Source organism: Manacus candei, unplaced genomic scaffold (genome assembly GCF_025592945.1).
Source record: "Manacus candei isolate 608988 ecotype Guabito, Panama unplaced genomic scaffold, ASM2559294v1 h1tg000177l, whole genome shotgun sequence".
NCBI lineage: Eukaryota > Metazoa > Chordata > Aves > Passeriformes > Pipridae > Manacus > Manacus candei.
In genome coordinates, this window is record NW_026138225.1 from 113,151 (window position 1) to 137,507 (window position 24,357).

Consider the following 24,357-nt stretch of genomic DNA (forward strand, 5'->3'; position numbering starts at 1 on the left):
CCCTGTGTCCCTTCCCTGTCGCCTTCCCTGTGTCCCTTCCCTGTCACCTTTCCCAACCACCCTTCCCTGTCACCTTCCCTGTCACCCTTCCCTGCCACCTTCCCTGTGTCCCTTCCCTGTGTCCTTTCCTTGTGTCCCTTCCCTGTCGCCCTTCCCTGTCACCTTCCCTGTGACTCTTCCCTGTGACCCTTCCCTGTCACCTTTCCCAGCCACCCTTCCCTATCCCCTTCCCTGTCACCCTTCCCTGTGTCCCTTCCCTGTCCCCTTCCCTGTCCCCTTCCCTGTCCCCTTCCCTGTCCCCTTCCCTGTCACCCTTCCCTGTCACCTTCCCTGTCACCTTCCCTGTCACCCTTCCCTGTCACCCTTCCCTGTCACCCTTCCCTCTGACCCTTCCCTGTCACCTTCCCTGTCACCTTCCCTGTCACCTTCCCTGTGTCCCTTCCCTGTGTCCTTTCCCTGCCACCTTCCCTGTCACCCTTCCCTGTGTCCCTTCCCTGTGTCCTTTCCCTGCCACCTTCCCTGTCACCCTTCCCTGTGTCCCTTCCCCGTCACCTTCCCCGTCACCTTCCCCGTCACCTTCCCTGTCACCCTTCCCTGTGTCCCTTCCCTGTCACCTTCCCTGTCACCTTCCCTGTGTCCCTTCCCTGTGTCCTTTCCCTGTCACCTTTCCCAGCCACCCTTCCCTGTCCCCTTCCCTGTCCCCTTGCCCCCGGTTGTGCTGCAGCTCTGGGAGGGGACAGGGGACATTTCCATCCCTCCCGTGGGAATCCTATCCCGGTTTTTCCCCCTCCAGGCGCTTCGTGGCCTTGGCTGACCGGGAGCAGCCGCACTCGTCCCGCACCCGCCTGGACAGGGAGAGGCTCCGCTCCTGCCTCCGGGAGCTGGTGAGAGGATCCGGAGCCGGGAGGGGCTCCGGGACAGGGAGAGGGACTGGGGACCAGGGCTGGAGGGGCAGGACACAGGGAATGGATCCCGCTGCCAGAGGGCAGGGAGAGATGGGAGACGGGGAAGGGATTCCTGGCTGGGAGGGTGGGGAGGGGCTGGGCTGGAATTCCCAGCGGGAAGAGAGGGAGAAGGAGGGGGAGAGGACCTTCATGCCTCCTTCTCCTGGCACGGGAGAAAAAAAAAACACGTATTTTTTATTTCTATAAAAAAACCGTATTTTTTTATTTCTATAAAAACCCCATATTTTTTATTTCTATAACAAAACCCTTTATTTTTTTTATTTCTATAAAAAACCGTATTTTTTATTTTTATATAAAAAACCGTATTTTTTATTCCTATTAAAAAAACGTATTTTTTATTTCTATTAAAAAACCCGTATTTTTTATTTCTATTAAAAAAACCCATTTTTTTTATTTCTATAAAAAACTCGTATTTTTTTATTTCTATAAAAAACCCGTATTTTTTTATTTCTATTAAAAAAACCATATTTTTATATTTCTATTAAAAAAATCCGTATTTTTTATTTCTATAGAAAAACACGTATTTTTTATTTCTTAAAAAAACCCATATTTTTTATTTCTATTAAAAAAACCCGTATTTTTTTATTTCTATAAAAAAACCATATTTTTTTATTTCTATTAAAAAAACCCATATTTTTTATTTCTGTAAAAACCCCATATTTTTTAATTTCTATTAAAAAACCCATATTTTTTATTTCTATAAAAAACCCTGTATTTTTTATTTCTATTAAAAACCCGTATTTTTTTATTTCTATTTAAAAAAAAGTATTTTTTTATTTCTATAAAAAAAAGTATTTTTTTTGTTTCTATTAAAAAAAAACGTATTTTTTATTTCTAAAAAAACCCGAAATTTTATATTTCTATAAAAAAAACATATTTTTTTATTTCTATTAAAAAACCCGTATTTTTTTATTTCTAAAAAAAAATTCATATTTTTTATTTCTATTAAAAAACCCGTATTTTTTTATTTCTATAAAAAACCCGTATTTTTTATTTCTATAGAAAAACCCGTAATTTTTATTTCTATAAAAAACCCCATATTTTTTTATTTCTGTAAAAACACTCATATTTTTTTATTTCTATTAAAAAGCCCATATTTTTTCTTTCTATAAAAAAAACCATATTTTTTATTTCTATTAAAAACCCTGTATTTTTTATTTCTATTAAAAACCCCGTATTTTTTATTTCTATTAAAAAAGATATTTTGTATTTCTATTTAAAAAACGTATTTTTTTATATCTATTAAAAATACCGTATTTTTTTCTATAAAAAAACGTATTTTTTTTCTATAAAAAACCATGTAGGTTTTTTATTTCTAATAAAAAACCCATATTATTTATTTCTATAAAAAAACCCTATTTTTTATTTCTACAAAACTCCGTATTATTTATTTCTATAGAAAAACCCGTATTTTTTTATTTCTATAAAAAACCCGTATTTTTTTATTTCTATAAAAAACCCGTATTTTTTATTTCTATAAGAAACCCGTATTTTTTTATTTCTATAAAAAACCCGTATTTTTTTATTTCTATAAAAAACCCGTATTTTTTATTTCTATAAGAAACCCGTATTTTTTTATTTCTATTTAAAAAACCGTATTTTTTTATTTCTATAAAAAACCCCTATTTTTTATTTCTATAAAAAACCGGTATTTTTTTATTTCTATTTAAAAAACCGTATTTTTTTATTTCTGTAAAATAACCCCTATTTTTTATTTCTTTAAAAAAACCCCATTTTTTTATTTCTATAAAAAACCCCATGTTTTTTATTTCTACAAAAAAAGTATTTTTTTATTTCTATAAAAACCTCGTATTTTTAATTTCTATTAAAAAAACCGTATTTTTTTATTTCTATAAAAAACCCCTATTTTTTATTTCTATAAAAACCCCGTATTTTTTAATTTCTATAAAAACCCCTATTTTTTAATTTCTATAAAACCCCCCTATTTTTTATTTCTATTAAAAAACCCGTATTTTTTTATTTCTTTAAAAAACCTGTATTTTTTATTTCTATTAAAAAACCCATATTTTTTTATTTCTATAAAAACACCATGTTTTTTATTTCTATAAAAAACCCCGTATTTTTTTATTTCTATACAAAAATCCTTATTTTTTATTTCTTTAAAAAAAACCCATTTTTTTATTCCTACAAAAAAAGTATTTTTTAATTTCTATAAAAACCTCGTATTTTTAATTTCTATAAAACCCCCTATTTTTTATTTCTATAAAAAAACCCGTACTTTTTTATTTCTATTAAAAAAACATATTTTTTATTTCTATTTAAAAAACGTATTTTTTTATATCTATTAAAAAACCAATATTTTTTTATTTCTATAAAAAACCAGTATTTTTTTATTTCTTTTAAAAAATTCATATTGTTTTATTTCTATAAAAAAGCCCATATTTTTTATTCCTATAAAAAACCCCATATTTTTTATTTCTCCAAAAAAAGTATTTTTTTATTTCTATAAAAACCTCGTATTTTTAATTTCTATAAAAACCCCCTATTTTTTATTTCTATAAAACCCCCTATTTTTTATTTCTATAAAAAAACCCGTATTTTTTTATTTCTATTAAAAAAACATATTTTTTATTTCTATTTAAAAAACGGGTTTTTTTATATCTATTAAAAAACCAATATTTTTTTATTTCTATAAAAAACCTGTATTTTTTTATTTCTTTTAAAAAATTCATATTGTTTTATTTCTATAAAAAAACCCGTATTTTTTATTTCTATAGAAAACCCGTATTTTTTATTTCTATAAAAAACCCCTATTTTTTATTTCTATAAAAAACCCCTATTTTTATTTCAATAAAAAACCCGTATTTTTTTATTTCTATTAAAAAAACGTATCTTTTTATTTCTATTAAAAAAACCATATTTTTTTATTTCTATAAAGAAATCGTATTTTTTTGTTTCTATTAAAAAACCCGTATTTTTTATTTCTACAGAAACCCATATTTTTTTATTTCTATTAAAAAACCGTATTTTTTTATTTCTATAAAAACCCCGTATTTTTTTATTTCTATAAAAAAACCATATTTTTTTCTATAGAAAAACCTGTAATTTTTATTTCTGTAAAACAACCCATATTTTTTTATTTCTATTAAAAACCCCGTATTTTTTTATTTCTATAAAAAAATCCTTATTTTTTATTTCTTTAAAAAAAACCCATTTTTTTATTCCTATAAAAAACCCCATGTTTTTTATTTCTACAAAAAAAGTATTTTTTTATTTCTATAAAAACCTCGTATTTTTAATTTCTATAAAAAACCCGTATTTTTAATTTCTATAAAAACCCCCTATTTTTTATTTCTATAAAAAACCCCTATTTTTTATTTCAATAAAAAACCCGTATTTTTTTATTTCTATTAAAAAAAACGTATTTTTTTATTTCTATAAAAAAAACTAGTTTTAATTTCTATAAAAACCTCGTATTTTTAATTTCTATAAAAACCCCCTATTTTTTATTTCTATAAACAACCGCATATTTTTTTATTTCTATAAAAAACCACATATTTTTTAATTTCTATAAAAACCCGTATTTTTTTATTTCTATTAAAAAAACCTCGTATTTTTAATTTCTATAAAAACCCCCTATTTTTTATTTCTATAAAAAACCCGTATTTTTTATTTCTATAAAAAACCCGTATTTTTTTATTTCTATTAAAAAAACGTATCTTTTTATTTCTATTAAAAAAAACATATTTTTTTATTTCTATAAAGAAATCGTATTTTTTTGTTTCTATTAAAAAACCCGTATTTTTTATTTCTACAGAAACCCATATTTTTTTATTTCTATTAAAAAACCGTATTTTTTTATTTCTATAAAAACCCCGTATTTTTTTATTTCTATTAAAAAAACCATATTTTTTTCTATAGAAAAACCTGTAATTTTTATTTCTGTAAAACAACCCATATTTTTTTATTTCTATTAAAAAACCCGTATTTTTTTATTTCTGTAAAAAAACCCCCATATTTTTTAATTTCTATTAAAAAAACCATATTTTTTTATTTCTATAAAAAAAACATATTTTTTTTCTATAGAAAAACCTGTAATTTTTATTTCTGTAAAAAAAACCCATATTTTTTTATTTCTATAAAAAACCCCGTATTTTTTTATTTCTATAAAAAACCCGTATTTTTAATTTCTATAAAAAAACCTATTTTTTATTTCAATAAAAAACCCCTATTTTTTTATTTCTATAAAAACCCCTATTTTTTATTTCTATAAAACCCCGTATTTTTAATTTCTCTAAACCAATCCCGTTTTCCCCCCCCAGGAGGGCCTGTCGCAGCAGGCGCGGGCGCTGCGGCAGCAGGTGAAGCGGCACACGCTGCGGGAGAAGCTGAAGCTGGCCCACAACTTCCTGCACAAGCTGCGATTCCTGGCGGACGAGGTGGGGCCCGGATCCCAAAAAATCCCCTGGAGAAAGATCCGGCTTTGGGGATCCTTCGGGCACCGAAGGGTTTGGTGGAGGCGCCGGGGCAGAGCCACAGAGAGCTTAGCGGGGGTTTATGTGATCTTCATGTGGGATTAAATGTGTATTTAATAATAATTAATGATACACGACACGTCATGAATAATACATAATTAATAATGCACAACACGTCATGAATAATACATAATTAATAATACACAACACGTCATTAATAATACATAATTAATAATACACAACACCTCATGAATAATACATAATAATACATAATACAGCATTAATAATACATATTCAATAATACATAATAAGACATAACACATAATTAATACGTATTTAATAATACATAATTAATAACACGAAACACATAATAACACATAGTAATTCATAAATCATATTATAAATCTAATAATACCTAATTAATAATACATAGTACATAATAATACATAGTACATAGTTAATAATACATAATACATCATTAATAAAACATAATTAGTAGTACATAATACACACTTAACAATACATATTTAATAATAGATAATTAATAATTAATAATACATAATTAATAACACATTATTAACAATGCACAACACGTCATTAATAATACATAATTAATGATACACAACACATCATTAATAATACATAATTAATAATACACAACACATCATTAATAATAAATAATTATTAATACACAACACGTCATTAATAATACATAATTATTAATACACGACACGTCATTAATAATACATAATTAATAATACACGACACGTCATTAATAATACTCAACACGTCATTAATATTACATAATTAATAATACACGACACGTCATTAATAATACACGACACGTCATAAATAATACATAATTATTAATACACAACACATCATTAATAATAAATAATTATTAATACACAACACGTCATTAATAATACATATTTAATAATACACGACACGTCATTAATAATACATAATTAATACACAACACACCATTAATAATAAATAATTATTAATACACGACACGTCATTAATAATACATAATTATTAATACACGACACATCATTAATAATACTCAACACGTCATTAATAATACATATTTAATAATACATGACACGTCATTAATAATACATAATTATTAATACACGACACGTCATTAATAATACTCAACACGTCATTAATAATACATAATTAATAATATACAACACGTCATTCATAATACACAATTAATAATACACAACACGTCATTAATAATACATAATTAATAATATAAAACATGTCATGAATAATACATAATTATTAATACACAATACATCATTGATAATACATAATTATTAATACACAACACGTCATTAATAATACATAATTAATAATACACAACACATCATTAATAATACATAATTAATGATACACAACACGTCATTAATAATACATAATTAATGATACACAACACGTCATGAATAATACATAATTATTAATACACGACACGTCATTAATAATACATAATTAATAATACACAACACATCATTAATAATACACAATTAATAATACACGACACGTCATGAATAATACATAATTAATAATACACAACACATCATTAATAACACATCATCAATAACACATATTTATTAATACATATTTAATAGAACATAATTAATAACACAAAATACATAATACGTAATTAACAATACATAGCTAACACATAATACATAATAATTCATAATTCATATTGTATATTTAATAACACATAATTAATAACACATCGTACATAATAATAATACATATTTAATAGCACATAATTAATAATACATAACACATCATTAATAAATCATAATTAGTAGTACATAATACACACTTAACAATACATATTTAATAATACATAATTAATAATACATATCTAATAATTAGTAATACATATTTAGTAGTACATAATACACAACTAATAATACACATTTAATAATACATATTTAATAATACATATTTAATAATACATAAGAAGACATAACACATAATTAATACGTATTTAATAGAACACAAAATAGAACCCTTCCCTGTCACCCTTCCCTGTCACCTTCCCTCTGACCCTTCCCTGTCACCTTCCCTGTGACCCTTCCCTGAGCCCTTCCCTGTGACCCTTCCCTGTGACCCTTCCCTGTCACCTTCCCTGTGTCCCTTCCCTATATCCCTTCCCTGCCACCCTTCCCTGTCACCTTCCCTCTGACCATTCCCCGTGTCCCTTCCCTGTCACCTTCCCTGTCACCCTTCCCTGTATCCCTTTCCTGTCACCCTTTCCTGTCACCTTCCCTGTCACCCTTTCCTGTCACCCTTCCCTGTGTCCCTTCCCTGTCACTTTCCCTGTGTCCCTTCCCTGTCACCCTTCCCTGTCACCCTTTCCTGCCACCTTCCCTGTCACCCTTCCCTGTGTCCCTTCCCTGTCACCTTCTCTGTCACCCTTCTCTGTCACCTTTCTCTGTCACCTTCCCTGTCACCCTTCCCTACCACCCTTCCCTGAGCCCTTCCCTGTCACCTTCCCTGTCACCCTTCCCTGTGTCCCTTCTCTGTGTCCCTTCCCTGTCACCTTCCCTGTGTCCCTTCCCTGTCACCTTCTCTGTCACCTTTCTCTGTCACCTTCCCTGTCACCCTTCCCTCTGACCCTTCCCTGTCACCTTCCCTGTCCCCTTCCCTGTCACCTTTCCCTGTCACCTTCCCTGTCATCTTTCCCTGTCCCCTTCCCTGTCACCCTTCCCTGTCACCCTTCCCTGTCACCCTTCCCTGTCACCCATTCCTGTGTCCCTTCCCTGTCACCTTCCCTGCCACCCTTCCCAACCACTCTTCCCTGTCACCCTTCCCTGTTACCTTCCCTGTTACCTTCCCTGTTACCTTCCCTGTCACCCTTCATTGTCACCCTTCCCTGTCACCCTTCCCTGTCACCTTCGCTGTGTCCCTTCCCTGTCACCCTTCCCTGTCACCCTTCCCTGTCACCTTCCCTGTCACCTTCCCTGCCACCTTCCCTGTGTCCCTTCCCTGTGTCCCTTCCCTGTCACCCTTCCCTGTGTCCCTTCCCTCTGACCCTTCCCTGTCACCTTCCCTGTCACCTTCCCTGTCACCTTCTCTGTCACCCTTCCCTGTCACCCTTCCCTGTCACCTTCCCTGTCACCTTCTCTGTCACCCTTCTCTGTCACCTTCCCTGTCACCTTCCCTGTCACCCTTCCCTGTCACCCTTCCCTGTATCCCTTCCCTGTATCCCTTTCCTGTCACCCTTTCCTGTCATCCTTTCCTGTCACCTTCCCTGTCACCCTTCATTGTCACCCTTCCCTGTCACCTTCCCTGTGTCCCTTCCCTGTCACCTTCCCTGTCACCTTCTCTGTCACCCTTCTCTGTCACCTTTCTCTGTCACCTTCCCTGTCACCCTTCCCTCTGACCCTTCCCTGAGCCCTTCCCTGTCACCTTCCCTGTGTCCCTTCCCCGTCACCTTCCCTGTCACCCTTTCCCGTGTCCCTTCCCTGTCACCTTCCCTGTGTCCCTTCCCTGTCACCTTCCCTGTCACCCTTTCCCGTGTCCCTTCCCTGTCACCTTCCCTGCCACCCTTCCCAACCACTCTTCCCTGTCACCCTTCCCTGTTACCTTCCCTGTTACCTTCCCTGTTACCTTCCCTGTCACCCTTCATTGTCACCCTTCCCTGTCACCCTTCCCTGTCACCTTCGCTGTGTCCCTTCCCTGTCACCCTTCCCTGTCACCCTTCCCAGCCACCCTTCCCTGTGTCCCTTCCCTGTCACCTTCCCTGTGTCCCTTCCCTGTGTCCCTTCTCTGTCACCTTCCCTGTCACCTTCCCTGTCACCCTTCGCTGTGTCCCTTCCCTGTGTCCCTTCCCTGTCACCTTCCCTGTCACCTTCCCTGTCACCCTTCGCTGTGTCCCTTCCCTGTCACCTTCCCTGTCACCTTCCCTGTCACCTTCCCTGTCACCTGTATTTTTTGGCAGCCCCAGCACAGCATCCCCGACGTGTTCATCTGGATGATGAGCAACAACAAGCGCGTGGCCTACGCCCGCATCCCCTCCAAGGACCTGCTGCACTCCCTGGTGGACGAGGAGATGGGCAAGGACTGCGCCAAGGTCAAGACAGTCTTCCTCAAGGTACTGACCTCCCTCCCCGGGGGGGATTAAATTTATTAATTATAAATTTATTATCAATATAATATCATTAAATTTAATAATATTATATTTACAAAATATTATAACTATTACATAATATTATATAGAGTATTTATATAATATCGTATATATAATATTTATATAATAATGTATAATATTTATATAATACTAGATGTAACATTTATATAATATTATATATAATATTTATATAATATTATATATAATATTTATATAATTAAATAATATTAAAAATATTAAATATAATATTATTTAAAATATTGATATTTTTGCATAACTGGATAAAACATCGACTTTCCACTTCTCCAAGGGTATCATCATAACTCATCCCCTTCATTAACATGTCTGGCCCCCTCATTATCATAAATATTATAATTATAATTATTATTTATAATAGTTATGTTTATAATATTTATAACAATTAATATTTATGATTATTATTTATAGTTATTTATTATTATTTATTATTATACTCATAATACTTATAATAATTACTATTTATAATTATTATTTATTATATTTATATTTATAATATTTATAACAATTACTATTTATAACTATTATTTTTAGTATTTATACCTCTGATATTTATAATAATTAATATTTATAATTAATATTGAAAATATTTCTATTTGTAATATTTATAACAATTGATATTTATAATTATTATTTATAGCATTTATACTTATAATATTTATACTCATTATTATTTATACTTAATACTGCTAATATTAATTTATTATAATAATTATTATAAATAAACTATAATAAAATTAATTTATAATATTTATAATGATTGATATTTATAATTATTATTTATTATATTTATATTTATATTTATATTTATGGTATTTGTACTTATTAGTATTTATAATTATTATTTTTAATATTTATATTTATAATATTTATAACAATTACTAGTTATAATTACTATTTATAATATTTATATTTTATTGTTTATAACAATTAATATTTATAATTACTATTTATAAATTTTTAAATATTGCCTGTCCAACCCCAAGCTTTTGCCCCGGTCCACCCCCCGTCCCACCCCCTTGGAATTGAGGCTGGGGGGCTTTTTGAGACCCGCTTCTTCATCACCCTCATCTTCTTCAGAGCACAAAGGGGACACGGTCACCCGGTTCTTGAGTGTACTTTTGTGGTTCAGGCCGAGTGTTCTTAAACAAAAACGGGCCTACTTTGACCAGAGACTAAACATTTCCTACTGGAATTCAGGGGATATCGATGTGGGAGCAGGGAATGGGGGATCAGCAAACTGACACCAAGCTGGGGGGAGTGTCCATCAGCTGGAGGGCAGGAGGGCTCTGCAGAGGGACCTGGCCAGGCTGGATCCAGGGGCTGATCCCAACAGGATGAGGTTCAAGCAGACCAAGGGCCGGGTCCTGCCCTTTGGCCACAACAACCCCCGGCAGCTCCAGGCTGGGCCAGAGGGGCTGGAGAGCAGCCAGGCAGGAAGGGAGCTGGGAGTGGGGATGGGCAGGGAGCTGAACAGGAGCCAGAGTGTGCCCAGGGGGACAAGAAGGCCAATGGATCCTGGCCTGGATCAGGAACAGGGTGGCCAACAGGGCCAAGGAAGTGATTCTGCCCCTGGACTCAGCGCTGGTGAGGCCACCCCTGGAGTGCTGTGTCCAGCTCTGGGCCCTCAGCTCAGGAAGGACATGGAGGGGCTGGAGCAGGGCCAGGGAAGAGCAACGAGGCTGGGGAAGGGACTGGAGCACAAGTGCTGTGAGGAGAGGCTGAGGGAGCTGGGGGGGCTCAGCCTGGAGAAGAGGAGGCTCAGGGGAGACCTCCTCACTCTCTGCAACTCCCTGACAGGAGGGGGGAGCCGGGGGGGGTTGGTCTCTTTTCCCAGGCAACCATCAGCAAGACAAGAGGGCTGGGTCTGCAGCTGTGCCAGGGGAGGGTTAGGGTGGATATGAGAATTTCTTTACAGAGAGGGTGCTCAGCCATTGGAATGGGCTGCCCAGGGAATCATAAAATCATGGAATCAACTGGGTGTGAAGGGACCTCCACGATCATCGAGTCCAACCCTTGATCCAACCCTGCCGTGGTTCCCAGCCCATGGCACTGATGCCACATCCAGTCTGTCCTTAAACACCTCCAGGGACGGAGAATCCACCCCTTCCCTGGGCAGCCCATTCCAGTGGCTGAGCACCCTCTCTGGAAAGGAATTCTTCCTGATATCCAACCTAAACCTCCCCTGGCACAACTTGAGACCAAGCCCTCTTGTCTTGCTGATGGTTGCCTGGGAAGTGGTGGATTCTCCGTCCCTGGAGGTTTTTAGGATGAGACTGGATGTGGCATCAGTGCCATGGGCTGGGAACCACGGCGGGGTTGGATCAAGGGTTGGGCTGGATGATCTCGGAGGTCCCTTCCAACCCAGCTGATTCTGGGATTCTGGGATTCTCTGATTCTGTGATTCTATGATTCTATGATATAACTACTTATAAAGCTTATAAAAATTAGGAAAGACCCAAAAAACCCAGAATAACTCTTAAGGCATCACCCTGACCTCTGGCACCCCTTGTTCCCCCCCAGCTGCCCGGGAAGAGGGGCTTTGGCCCCGCCGGCTGGACGGTGCAGGCCAAGATGGAGGTTTACCTGTGGCTGGGCCTCAACAAGCAGCGCAAGGACTTCCTGAGCGGCCTCCCCTGTGGATTCGAGGAGAAGAAAAGCCCCCGGGGCCAAAACCTGCCCTCCTCCCCCCCCATCAGCCTCCTCTACACCAGTAAGGGCTTCCTGACCCTAATCCATAAGCCTGACTCTAACCCAAACCCGCAACCTGCCCTCCTTCCCCCCCCTCAGCCTCCTGTACACCAGTAAGGGCTTCCTAACCCTAATCCTAACCCTGACCCTAACCCTGACCCTAACCCTGACCCAAAACCTGCCCTCCTAATCCAAACTGCAAACCTGCCCTCTTTCCCCCCCTCAGCCTCCTCTACACCAGTAAGGGCTTACTAACCCCTAACTCTAACCCTAACCCCAAACCTGCCCTCCTTTCCCCCCTAACCCTAACCCCAAACCTGCCCTCCTTCCCCCCCAACCCCAAACCTGCCCTCCTTCCCCCTCCCAGCCTCCTCTACAGCAGTAAGGGCTTCCTGACCCTAATCATAACCCTAACCCGAACCCAAACCCTAACCCTGACCCAAAACCTGTCCTCCTTCCCCCCCTAACCCTGACCCAAAACCTGCCTTCCTAACGAAACCCAAACCCCAAACCTGTCCTCCTTCCCCCCCTCAACCTCCTGTACACCAGTAAGGGCTTCCTAACCCTAACCCTAACCCCAAACCTGCCCTCCTTTCCCCCCTAACCCTAACCCCAAACCTGCCCTCCTTCCCTCCCTAACCCTAACCCCAAACCTGCCCTCCTTCCCCCCCAAACCCAAAACCCACCCTCCTAACCAAACCCAAACCCCAAACCTGCCCTCCTTCCCCCCCTCAACCTCCTGTACACCAGTAAGGGCTTCCTAACCCTAACCCAAAACCTGCCCTCCTTCCCCCCCTAACCCTAACCCAAACCTGCCCTCCTTCCCCCCCTAACTCAAACTCAAAACCTGCCCCCCTTCCCGCCCTAACCCTACCCCAAACCTGCCCTCCTTCCCCCCCAAACCCAACCCCGCCCTCCTAACCAAACCCTAACCCCAAACCTGCCCTCCTTACCCCCTAACCCTAACCCAAACCTGCCCTCCTTCCCCCCCTCAGCCTCCTGTACCCCAGTAAGGGTTTCCTACCCCTGCCCCCAAACCCGGGCTCCGGGATGTGCCCCCAGCCCGCCCCGTTCCCCTCGTGCCCCGCAGAGAAGCAGGTTTTCCAGCTGCGGGCCCACATGTACCAGGCCAGGAGCTTGTTCGCGGCCGACAGCAGCGGCCTCTCCGACCCCTTCGCCAGGGTGTTCTTCACCTCCCAGAGCCACTGCACAGAGGTGACTGATGGGGAGGGAGGGAGGGAGGGAGGGTGGAGGGGTGGAGGGATGGAGGGGTGGAAGAATGGAGAGGTAGAAGGATGGAGGGGTGGAGGGGTGGAAGGATGGAAGGATGGTGGGATGGAGGGATGGAAGGATGGAGAGGTGGAGAGATGGAAGGATGGGAGGAAGGATGGAGAGATGGAAGGATGGAGGGGTGGAAGGAAAGATGGAAGGATGGAGGGATGGAGGGGTGGAAGGATGGAGGGGTGGAAGGATGGAAGGGTGGGAGGGATGGAAGGGTGGAGGGATGGAGGAGTGGAAGGATGAAGAGATGCAAGGATGGATGGAGGGATGGAGGGGTGGAGGGGAGGAAGAATGGAGGGATGGAAGGGTGGAAGGATGGAGGGGTGGAAGGGTGGAAGGATGGAAGGGTGGGAGGGATGGAGGGATGGAAGGATGGAGGGGTGGAAGGATGGAAGGGTGGGAGGGATGGAAGGAAGGATAGAGGGATGGAGAGGTGGAAAGATGGAAGGATAAGGGGGTGGAGAGGTGGAGGGGAGGAAGGATGGAGGGGTAGAAGGGTGGAAGGATGGGGGGTGGGAGGGATGGATGGAAGGAAGGAAGGATAGAGGGATGGAGAGGTGGAAGGATGGAAGGATAGGGGGGTGGAAGGGTGGAGGGATGGACGGGTGGAAGGATGGAGGGAGGGATGGAAGGGTGGAGGGGTGGAAGGATGGAGGGATGGAAGGGTGGAGGGGTGGAAGGATGCAGGAATGGAAGGGTGGAAGGATGGAAGAATGGAGAGGTGGAAGGATGGAGGAATGGAAGGATGGATGGAGGGATGGATGGAAGGGTGGTGAGATGGAAGGATTGAAGGATGGAAGGATGGATGGATGGAAGGATGGAGGGATGGAGAGGTGGAAGGTTGGAGGGATGGGAGAATGGAGGGGTGGAAGGATGCAGGGATGGAAGGATGGAAGGGTGGAGGGGTGGAGGAGTGAAAGGATGGATGGATGGAAGGGTGGAAGGAAGGATGGAAGGGTGGAGGGATGGAGAGGTGGAAGGATGAAGGGATGCAAGGATGGAAGGATGGAGGGATGGAAGGATGGTGGAATGGAAGGAAGGATGGAGGGGTGGAAGGATGGAGGGGTGGAGGGAAGGATGGAGGAGTGGAAGGATGGTGGGATGGAAGGTTGGAGGGATGGATGGATGGAGGGATGGATGGATGGATGGAGGGATGGATGGAGGGATGGAAGGATGGATGGATGGAGGGATGGAAGGATGGATGGATGGAGGGGTGGAAGGATGGATGAAAGGATGGAAGGATAGAGGGGTGGGGTTTGGCTTTGCACGTCCCACCCTCCTCCCCTGGCACAGGCCCCATGGACCAAGGGTTGGGCGGACTGTGGTGGGAGAAGCAGCCCTGGCACTTGGGAATTGCCTCTTCCCAGGAGCCCCCTCCCAGCGTGTCCCCTCCATCCCTTTTTCTGGCATTCCCTGCCTGCTTTGGAGAGGCAGAACCACGTTTCAGCGGTCCCAGCCTGAGGGCCGCCGGGATTTAGGGAGCCTGGTGGACACTGGGAATAATTCTGCTTCTCCACTGCGGGGGTGTCCTTCCCAGGACAACCCCTGGGAGACGCCACAAAAAACCCGGAGCAACCCCTCCTACCCCCCTGGCACAGGGCTTTGCTCCCTTCCCCAGGGCAATCAGGATCTCTCCCGCCCTTTTCCAGGTCCTCAACGAGACCCTGTGCCCGACCTGGGACCAGCTGCTGGTGTTTGACAACGTGGAGCTGTTCGGGGAGGCCCACGAGATGAGGGACGACCCCCCCATCATCGTCATCGAGATCTACGACCAGGACACCGTGGTGAGGACACCCCGGGGGGGGGTTTGGGGGGCACCCCTGGGGTCACAGGGGGCGAGGAGCCCCTTCTCCCGGCCCTCGGGAGAGCTCGGGGTTCTTGGGAAGGGCTCGAGGATTCTTGGAAGTTGGCGTGTCCTCCCCCCTCCCATCTGGAGTGCGAAACCTCTGCCCCTCACGGGTGGGGGATTTAATTTGATTTTTTGTCTGATTTTTGGGGGGAGAAGGAAGAGCCTCAGCCAGGCTGGAGCCCAGGGGACACCACCCCAGCCTTTCCCTTCGGGAAAACTGCCCCTCCCTGCCCTCCCTGCTGTTCCTCAGGGCTGGAGGTTGGCCCTGAGCTTCTGTGTCCCGACCCCAAGGGGATCCCAAAGGGATCCTGTTCTACCCGTGGGTCCATTCCTTGGCCTTGGTTCAGCCCCAGCAGGACACAAACCAGCCCGTGGGGTGGGATGGGACCTGCCCAGGCTGTGGGAGCCTCTTCCATGGCAAGGTGTGGCCCCTGCCCTGCATTCCCCACGGACGGGAATCTTCAAGAAAAATGAAAATCTTTCCCCTTCTGACCCAAAACTCGTGTTTTTTTGTTAAACTAGAACAAGCACAAATCCCAGTTTCTTTCCCGCTGCTGAGCTCAGGAAAGAATCTGGAGTGGGAATCTGTGTGGGAACGGGCACATCCCCCTCCTGTCACCTTCCCTCTGACCCTTCCCTGTCACCCTTTTCTGTGTCCTTTCCCTGTCACCTTCCCTCTGACCCTTCCCTGTCACCTTGATTTTTTGTCTGATTTTTGGGGGGAGAAGGAAGAGCCTCAGCCAGGCTGGAGCCCAGGGGACACCACCCCAGCCTTCCCCTTCGGGAAAACTGCCCCTCCCTGCCCTCCCTGCTGTCCCTCAGGACTGGGGATTGTCCCTGAGCTTTTGTGTCCCGACCCCAAGGGGATCCTAAAGGGATCCCTGTTCTACCCGTGGGTCAGTTCTGGCTGTGGGGTCAATCCCGGGGTCCCTGTGTGGGATCCACAACACCAAGGACCGTTCCCACTGTAAGAAAAATTCCTCTCTTAAATTCAGAAAGACGGCGCAAACTCACGGAACAAAGGATTTATTCGGCGAATTTCCAGGGGAAAAAGACCCCTTTGGGTTTAATTTTCGTACATTTTGTAGTTCCACAAAATCCCACCTTTTTTTGGATAAGCTTAGAGTATTTGTTTTTACCTAAAAAGGGTTTTTTTCTCCGAAAAAGGGGCTTTCCCTTCTTTCCCATTTGCTGCTGGGCATCCTCTGTCAAAAACGGTGGCTCTTCCTTTGTTCTTGTCATGGTTTGAGATTTCCAAAATTCTAATTCCCTGGTCTAAGCCCCCTCCCACATCTCAACCTATTGTGAGATGGGTTTTTCCAGACAAAACACGCCAGACTCAAAGTGGGGGAAAGGGAATATATTACAATGACTGTACAAATAAATATTATAACACATTATACACACCATCACAACTATCTCTTAGACTAGGGGATTAGAATTTTGGAAATCTCAAATCATGACAGTTCTTAAGCCCCAAGAGAGAACAGAAACCCCCCCCCCGTGTACAAAATTCCTACACGGCCCCAGAAGATTTTAATTTTTTTTAGGAACTTTTATATCTCCTTTATCCCAGGCAAAAAAGACCCCGGACATCCAGGTCCAGTTTGGAACTTGGATATCTTACAAGTGTATATATGGAGGGGCTGGAGCAGGGCCAGGGAAGGGACTGGAGCACAATTCCTGTGAGGAGAGGCTGAGGGAGCTGGGGGGGCTCATCCCAGGGAAAAGAGGGATCAGGAGGGAGCTTTTCCCGCCCCACAACTCCCTGCCAGGAGGGGGGAGCCGGGTGGGATCGGGCTCTGCTCCCAGGATCCAGCAGCAGGACAGGAGGGCTCGGCCTCCAGCTGTGCCAGAGGAGGTTTACGTTGGATATCAGGAAGGATGGGAATTCCCCCCCCATCTCACATCCCAATTATTCCCTCTCCTAACCCACATCCCAACTTATTCCCCCTCCCAGCCCACATTCCAAATTATTCCTCATCCTATCCCACATACCAACTAATTCCCCCTCCTCTCCTGCATCCCAATTTATTCCTCTTCCCAACCCACATCCCAATTATTCCCCCTCCACAACTCACATCCCAACTATTCCCCCTCCTGTCCCACATCCCAACTGTTCCTCCTCTGCTCCCACATCCCAATTATTCCTCCTCCTATCCCACATCCCAACTATCCCCCCTCCTTTCCCACATCCCAATTTATTCCCCCTCCTGTCCCACATCCCAATTTATTCCCCTTCCCAACCCACATCCCAACTATTCCTCCTCCTCTCCCACATCCCAACTATTCCCACCTCCCAGTTATTCCCTTCTCCCAGGAACCAGCAGCAGGACAAGAGGGCTCGGTCTTAAACTCTGCCAGGGGAGGTTTAGGTTGGATATCGGGAAGGAATTCTTTCCATGGAGAGAGGGATCAGCCCTTGGAATGGGTTGCCCAGGGAGGGGGTGGATTCTCCATCCCTGGAGGTGTTTAAGGACAGACTGGATGTGGCATCAGTGCCATGGGCTGGGAACCACGGCGGGATTGGATCCAGGGTTGGACTGGATGATCTCGGAGGTCCCTTCACACCCAGCTGATTCTGGGATTCTGGGATTCCGGGATTCTGAGATTCTGGGATTCTGTGATTCTGTGACCGATCCTGTTCTAACCACAACAAGAGGGAGCCATGGGATCAATCCCAGAGTCGTGTCCCCCCCTCCGTGTGGGATCCCCCCCGCCAAGGGCCGTTCCCACCCCGCTCTCCCCGCAGGGCAAGGCCGACTTCATGGGCCGCACGTTCGCCAAGCCGGTGGTGAAGATGTCGGAGGAGCAGTACGGGCCCCCCCGCTTCCCCCCCCAGCTCGAATACTACCAGATCTACCGCGGCAACGCCACCGCCGGCGACCTGCTGGCGGCCTTCGAGCTGCTCCAGGTACCCCCGGGCACGGGGCACGGAGCCGAGCCCGGGGGAGATGGGAAGATGGGAGGGATGGGAAAGGGGCTGCTCCCGAGCTGGGCTGTCATGGGTTGGGAGGGATGGGGCAGGAGCTGCTCCCTGGTTGGATTCTCAGGGATTGGGAGGGATGGGACAGGAGCTGTTCCCGAGCTGGGCTGTCATGGGTTGGGAGGGATGGGAAAGGAGCTGCTCCCTGGCTGGATTGGGAGGGATTGGGAAGGATGGGAAAGGAGCTGCTCCCTGGCTGGGCTCTCTGGGATTGGGAGGGATGGGACAGGAGCTGCTCCCTTGCTGGGATCTCTGGGATTCGGAAGGAGCTGCTCCCTGACTGGGCTCTCTGGGACTGGGAGGGACAGGGCAGGAGCTGTTCCCTGGCTGGGCTCTCAGGGATTGGGATGGACTGGGAAGGAGCTGCTCCCTGGCTGGGCTTTCTGGGATTGGGATGGACTGGGAAGAAGCTGCTCCCTGGCTGGGCTCTCTGGCATTGGGAGGGATGGGAAAGGGGCTGCTCTCTGGCTGGGCTCTCAGGGATTAGGAGGGATGGAACAGGAGCTGTTCCTGAGCTGGGCTGTCATGGGTTGGGAGGGATTGGGCAGGAGCTGCTCCCTGGTTGTGTTCTGAGGGATTGGGAGGGATGGAACAGGAGCTGCTCCCTGGCTGGGCTGTCATGGGTTGGGAGGGATTGGGCAGGAGCTGCTCCCTGGCTGGATTGGGAGGGATTGGGAAGAAGCTGCTCCCTGGCTGGGCTCTCTGGGATTGGGAAGGATGAAGCAGGAGCTGCTCCCTGTCTGGGCTCTCTGGGATTGGGAAGGATGAAGCAGGAGCTGCTCCCAGGCTGGGCTCTCTGGGATTGGGAAGGAGCTGCTCCCAGGCTGGGCTCTCTGGGACTGGGAAGGAGCTGCTCCCTGTCTGGGCTCTCTGGGATTGGGAAGGATGGGACAGGAGCTGCTCCTGGTCTGGGCTCTCTGGGACTGGGAAGGATGAAGCAGGAGCTGCTCCCTGGCTGGGCTCTCTGGGATTGGGATGGATGGGACAGGAGCTGCTCCCTGGCTGGGCTCTCTGGGATGAAATGGTCTTGGAGATCCTCCTTCCAACCCAAACTGTTCTGAGATCCCGTGGGATGGACAAAAAGCTTCTCAGGGTTGGGATTGTGACAAGATGATCTTGGAGATCCCCCTTCCAACCCAATCCATTCTGGGATCCTATGGGATGGACGAAAAGCTTCTCGGGGTTGGGACTGGCACAAGATGGTCGTGGAGATCCCCCTTCCAACCCAAACCATTCTGGGATCCCGTGGGATGGACGAAAAGCTCCCTGGGGTTGGGATGAGATGGTTGTGGAGATCTCCCTTCCAACCCAAACTGTTCTGAGATCCCGTGGGATGGACAAAAAGCTTCTCAGGGTTGGGATTGGGACAAGATGGTCATAGAGATCCCCCTTCCAACCCAAACTGTTCCGGGATCCCGTGGGATGGACAAAAAGTTTCTCGGGGTTGGGACAAGATGGTCGTGGAGATCCTCCTTCCAACCCAAACCGTTCCGGGATCCCGTGGGATGGACAAAAAGCTTCTCAGGGTTGGGATGAGATGGTCGTGGAGATCTCCCTTCCAACCCAAACCCTTCTGGGATCCCATGGGATGGACAAAAAGATTCTCAGGGTTGAGATTGGGACGAGCTGGTCTTGGAAATCCCCCTTCCAACCCAAGCTGTTCTGGGATCCTGTGGGTTGGATGAAAAGCTTCTTGGGGCTGGGACTGGAACAAGATGCTCGTGGAGATCCCCCTTCCAACCCAAACCCTTCCAGGATCCCGTGGGATGGACAAAAAGCTTCTCAGGGTTGGGATTGGGACAAGATGGTCATAGAGATCCCCCTTCCAACCCAAACTGTTCCGGGATCCCGTGGGATGGACAAAAAGTTTCTCGGGGTTGGGACAAGATGGTCGTGGAGATCCTCCTTCCAACCCAAACCATTCCGGGATCCCGTGGAATGGACAAAAAGCTTCTCAGGGTTGGGATGAGATGGTCGTGGAGATCTCCCTTCCAACCCAAACCCTTCTGGGATCCCATGGGATGGACAAAAAGATTCTCAGGGTTGAGATTGGGACGAGCTGGTCTTGGAAATCCCCCTTCCAACCCAAGCTGTTCTGGGATCCTGTGGGTTGGATGAAAAGCTTCTTGGGGTTGGGACTGGAACAAGATGCTCGTGGAGATCCCCCTTCCAACCCAAACCCTTCCAGGATCCCGTGGGATGGACAAAAAGCTTCTCAGGGTTGGGATTGGGACAAGATGGTCATAGAGATCCCCCTTCCAACCCAAACTGTTCCGGGATCCCGTGGGATGGACAAAAAGTTTCTCGGGGTTGGGACAAGATGGTCGTGGAGATCCCCCTTCCAACCCAAACTGTTCTGAGATCCCGTGGGATGGACAAAAAGCTTCTCAGGGTTGGGATGAGATGGTCGTGGAGATCTCCCTTCCAACCCAAACCCTTCTGGGATCCCATGGGATGGACAAAAAGATTCTCAGGGTTGAGATTGGGACGAGCTGGTCTTGGAAATCCCCCTTCCAACCCAAGCTGTTCTGGGATCCCGTGGGATGGACAAAAAGCTTCCTCCCAGCAGCCGAGCACCGGCTCAAGGGGGGTCAGTTCCCAATCCCGGCTCCTTCTCTTCCAGATCGGCCCCGGGGGCAAGTCCGACCTGCCCCCCATCGACGGCCCCACGGACATGGAGCGGGGCCCGATCCTGCCGGTGCCGCTGGGGATCCGCCCGGTGCTGAGCAGATACAGGGTGGAGGTAAAGGACGAGGATCTATCTGGACTGGTCGGGCTGGGAAGCGCTGGAGCATCCCTAAAAAAACACCGGGGAGCTGGGTCGTGTCCCCCAAAGAGGGCTCGGGGACTCTGCACCCACTGGCCTCGGGCAGCGAGGGTGGGACGTCCCTCGTGTGTCTGCAGGAGTCTGAAGGGGGATTTCTGCCCAAAACGGTGTGTCCAGCAGGGCCAGGGCAGTGCCCTCCCTGTGCTGGCACTGCTGGGGCACCTCCAGTGCTGGGGCAGCTCTGGGACCTCAGACAGGAGACACAGGGAGGGGCTGGAGCGTGGGCAGGGAAGGGAAGGGAGCTGGGAAGAGGCTGGAGCAGCAGGAATATCTGAGGGAGCTGGGGGGGCTCAGCCTGGAGAAAAGGAGGCTCGGTGGGGACCTTCTGGCTCTGCAACCCCCTGACAGGAGGGGGGAGCCGGGGGGGGTCGGGCTCTGCTCCCAGGGAACAAGGGACAGGAGGAGAGGGAACGGCCTCCAGCTGTGCCAGGGGAGGCTCAGGTGGGACAGGAGGAGGAATTTCCTGCTGGAAAGGGTGGTCAGGCACTGGCAGGGGCTGCCCAGGGAGGTTTGGAGTGCCCAGCCCTGGAGGTGTCCCAGGAAGGCCTGGCCGTGGCACTCGGTGACAAGGTGGGGATGGGGCACAGGGGGGATCCACGGGCTGGGAGGGCTTTTCCATCCCAAACGGGGAATCAGGAGGTGGAAAAATCCCCACTTAGAGGAATTTTTGCTCCTGGTGGCAGCCCTGTTGCCCCAGGCGGGGAGCAGAGGTGGGTTTGCCTGGTGACACTGATCCCACCGTGACGGTGACACCGATCCCACTGTGACGAGGTGACGCCGGTGCTGAGCCGGGAGCCACATTTGGGATGGAAAATACTGCTCTGTGGGGTTTCAGGGCAGGGAAAGGGAAGAAGGGAAACAATTCAGAAAAGGAGTGTTGAGGGCAGCCGGTGGGAGCTGGTGGGGCCGCTGTGGGTCAGGTGTGGGGTGGGTTTTTTGGGGGGGCTCAGAGAGGCTCTGAGGAGGGAGGGGGAGGCCCCTCAGGGATCCTCCTCCACGGAGAACCATCCCGGGGGACACTCCCTGTCCCACTCACGCCCTCCCTCTCCCCAGGTGCTGTTCTGGGGCCTGCGGGACCTGAAGCGGGTGAACCTGGCTCAGGTGGACCGGCCGCGCGTGGACATCGAGTGCGCGGGGCGGGGGGTCCAGTCCGCCCTCATCCCCAACTACCGCAAGAACCCCAACTTCGGCACCCTCGTCAAGTGGTTCGAGGTGGTGAGTGGGGTTTGTTGGAGCCCTTTGGGGCCGCGGGCACCGTCCCAGTGGGATCCCTGCCCCGGGGGATCCGAGCCGGGCGCTGCTGGAGCAGCTCCGGAGCCGTTCCGGGCGGTCCCTGGTCTGGGCACTGCTGGTTCTGGGCCCCTTCACAGTCACCAGCCCAGATATCCCAAATCCCATCCCCACCCCAAACACCAGCCCAGATATCCCAAATCCCATCCCCACCCCAAACACCAGCCCAGATATCCCAAATCCCATTCCCATCCCAAACACCATCCCAGATATCCCAAATCCCACTCCCCACCCCCAAAACCATCCCAGACATCCCAAATCCCATCCCCACCCCAAACACCAGCCCAGACATCCCAAATCCCATCCCCATCCCAAACACGGCCACAGATATCCCAAATCCCATCCCAAACACCATCACAGATATCCCAAATCCCACTCCCCTTCCCAATCCCCATCCCAGACATCCCAAATCCCATCCCCACCCCAAACACCAGCCCAGATATCCCAAATCCCATCCCCACCCCAAACACCAGCCCAGATATCCCAAATCCCACTCCCCTTCCTAACCCCCATCCCAGATATCCCAAATCCCATCCCCACCCCAAACACCAGCCCAGATATCCCAAATCTCACTCCCCTTCCCAACCCCCATCCCAGACATCCCAAATCCCATCTCCATCCCAAACATCATCACAGATATCCCCCATCCCACTCCCCATCCCAAAAACCATCCCAGACATCTCAAATCCCACTCCCCATCCCAAACACCATCCCAAATCCCATTTCCCATCCCAATCCCCATCACAGACATCCTTCATCCCCCATCCCACTCCCCATCCCAACCACCACTGCAAACATCCCAAATCTCGCTCCCATTCCCAGCCATCCTCACAGACATCCCAAATCCCACTCCCCATCCCAACCACCCCAAATTCCGCTCCCCACTCCAACCACCATCCCATTCCCCAACCACCATCCCAGACATCCCAAATCCCACTCACCATCCCAACCACCCCAAATCCCACTCTCTATTCTAACCACCATCCCAACCACCCCAAATCCCACTCCCCACTCCAACCACCATCCTAGACACCCCAAATTCCACCCCCCATCCCACTCCCCATCCCAACCACCCCAAATCCCACTCCCGAACCCAACCACCATCCCAAACATCCCCCACCCCACTCTCCATCCCAACCACCCCAAATCCCACTCCCCACTCCAACGACCCTCCCAACCACCCCAAATCCCACTCCCCATCCCAAACACCCCAAATCCCATTCCTCTTCCCAGCCACCATCTCAAAAATCCTAAATCCCACTCCCCATCCCAACCACCCCAAATCCCACTCCGCTTCCCAACCACCATCCTAGACACCCCAAATTCCACCCCCCACCCCAACCACCATCCCAAACATCCCCCACCCCACTGTCCATCCCAACCACCCCAAATCCCACTCCCCATCCCAACCACCCCAAATCCCACTCCCCATCCCACTCCCCATCCCAACCACCCCAAATCCCACTCCCCATCCCAACCACCATCCCAACCACCCCAAATCCCATTCCCCTTCCCACTCCCCATCCCAACCACCCCAAATCCCACTCCCCATCCCAACCACCATCCCAACCACCCCAAATCCCACTCCCCACTCCAACCACCCTCCCAACCACCCCAAATCCCACTCCCCTTCCCAACCACCATCCTAGACACCCCAAATTCCACCCCCCATCCCAACCACCATCCCAACCACCCTCCCAACCACCCCAAATCCCACTCCCCATCCCAACCACCCCAAATCCCACTCCCCACTCCAACCACCATCCCAACCACCCCAAATCCCACTCCCCATCCCAACCACCATCCCAACCACCCCAAATCCCACTCCCCTTCCCAA

At 46.6% G+C, this 24,357-nt stretch overlaps 1 protein-coding gene and 1 long non-coding RNA gene across 29 annotated transcripts in view; one reads left to right on the top strand and one right to left on the bottom strand.

Moving 5' to 3' along the window:
* Positions 1–24,357, top strand: part of OTOF (otoferlin) — a 130,974-nt gene that overhangs the window by 74,123 nt on the left and 32,494 nt on the right. For all 28 annotated transcript variants that reach the window (XM_051773766.1, XM_051773770.1, XM_051773768.1 and 25 more), the window contains exons 20-28: positions 794–884; positions 5,249–5,365; positions 9,372–9,524; positions 12,120–12,309; positions 13,378–13,502; positions 15,218–15,352; positions 18,170–18,331; positions 21,027–21,146; positions 22,284–22,445. In XM_051773766.1, coding sequence (XP_051629726.1) covers positions 794–884; positions 5,249–5,365; positions 9,372–9,524; positions 12,120–12,309; positions 13,378–13,502; positions 15,218–15,352; positions 18,170–18,331; positions 21,027–21,146; positions 22,284–22,445 — 1,255 coding nt within the window. The remainder of the gene's footprint in view (positions 1–793; positions 885–5,248; positions 5,366–9,371; positions 9,525–12,119; positions 12,310–13,377; positions 13,503–15,217; positions 15,353–18,169; positions 18,332–21,026; positions 21,147–22,283; positions 22,446–24,357) is intronic.
* On the bottom strand, positions 287–8,831 carry LOC127463875 (uncharacterized). The gene is made up of 4 exons (XR_007901051.1): positions 8,815–8,831; positions 8,249–8,272; positions 7,895–7,919; positions 287–337 (listed from the first exon to the last, which is right to left on the bottom strand). It is a non-coding gene; the product is annotated as an uncharacterized LOC127463875 (long non-coding RNA).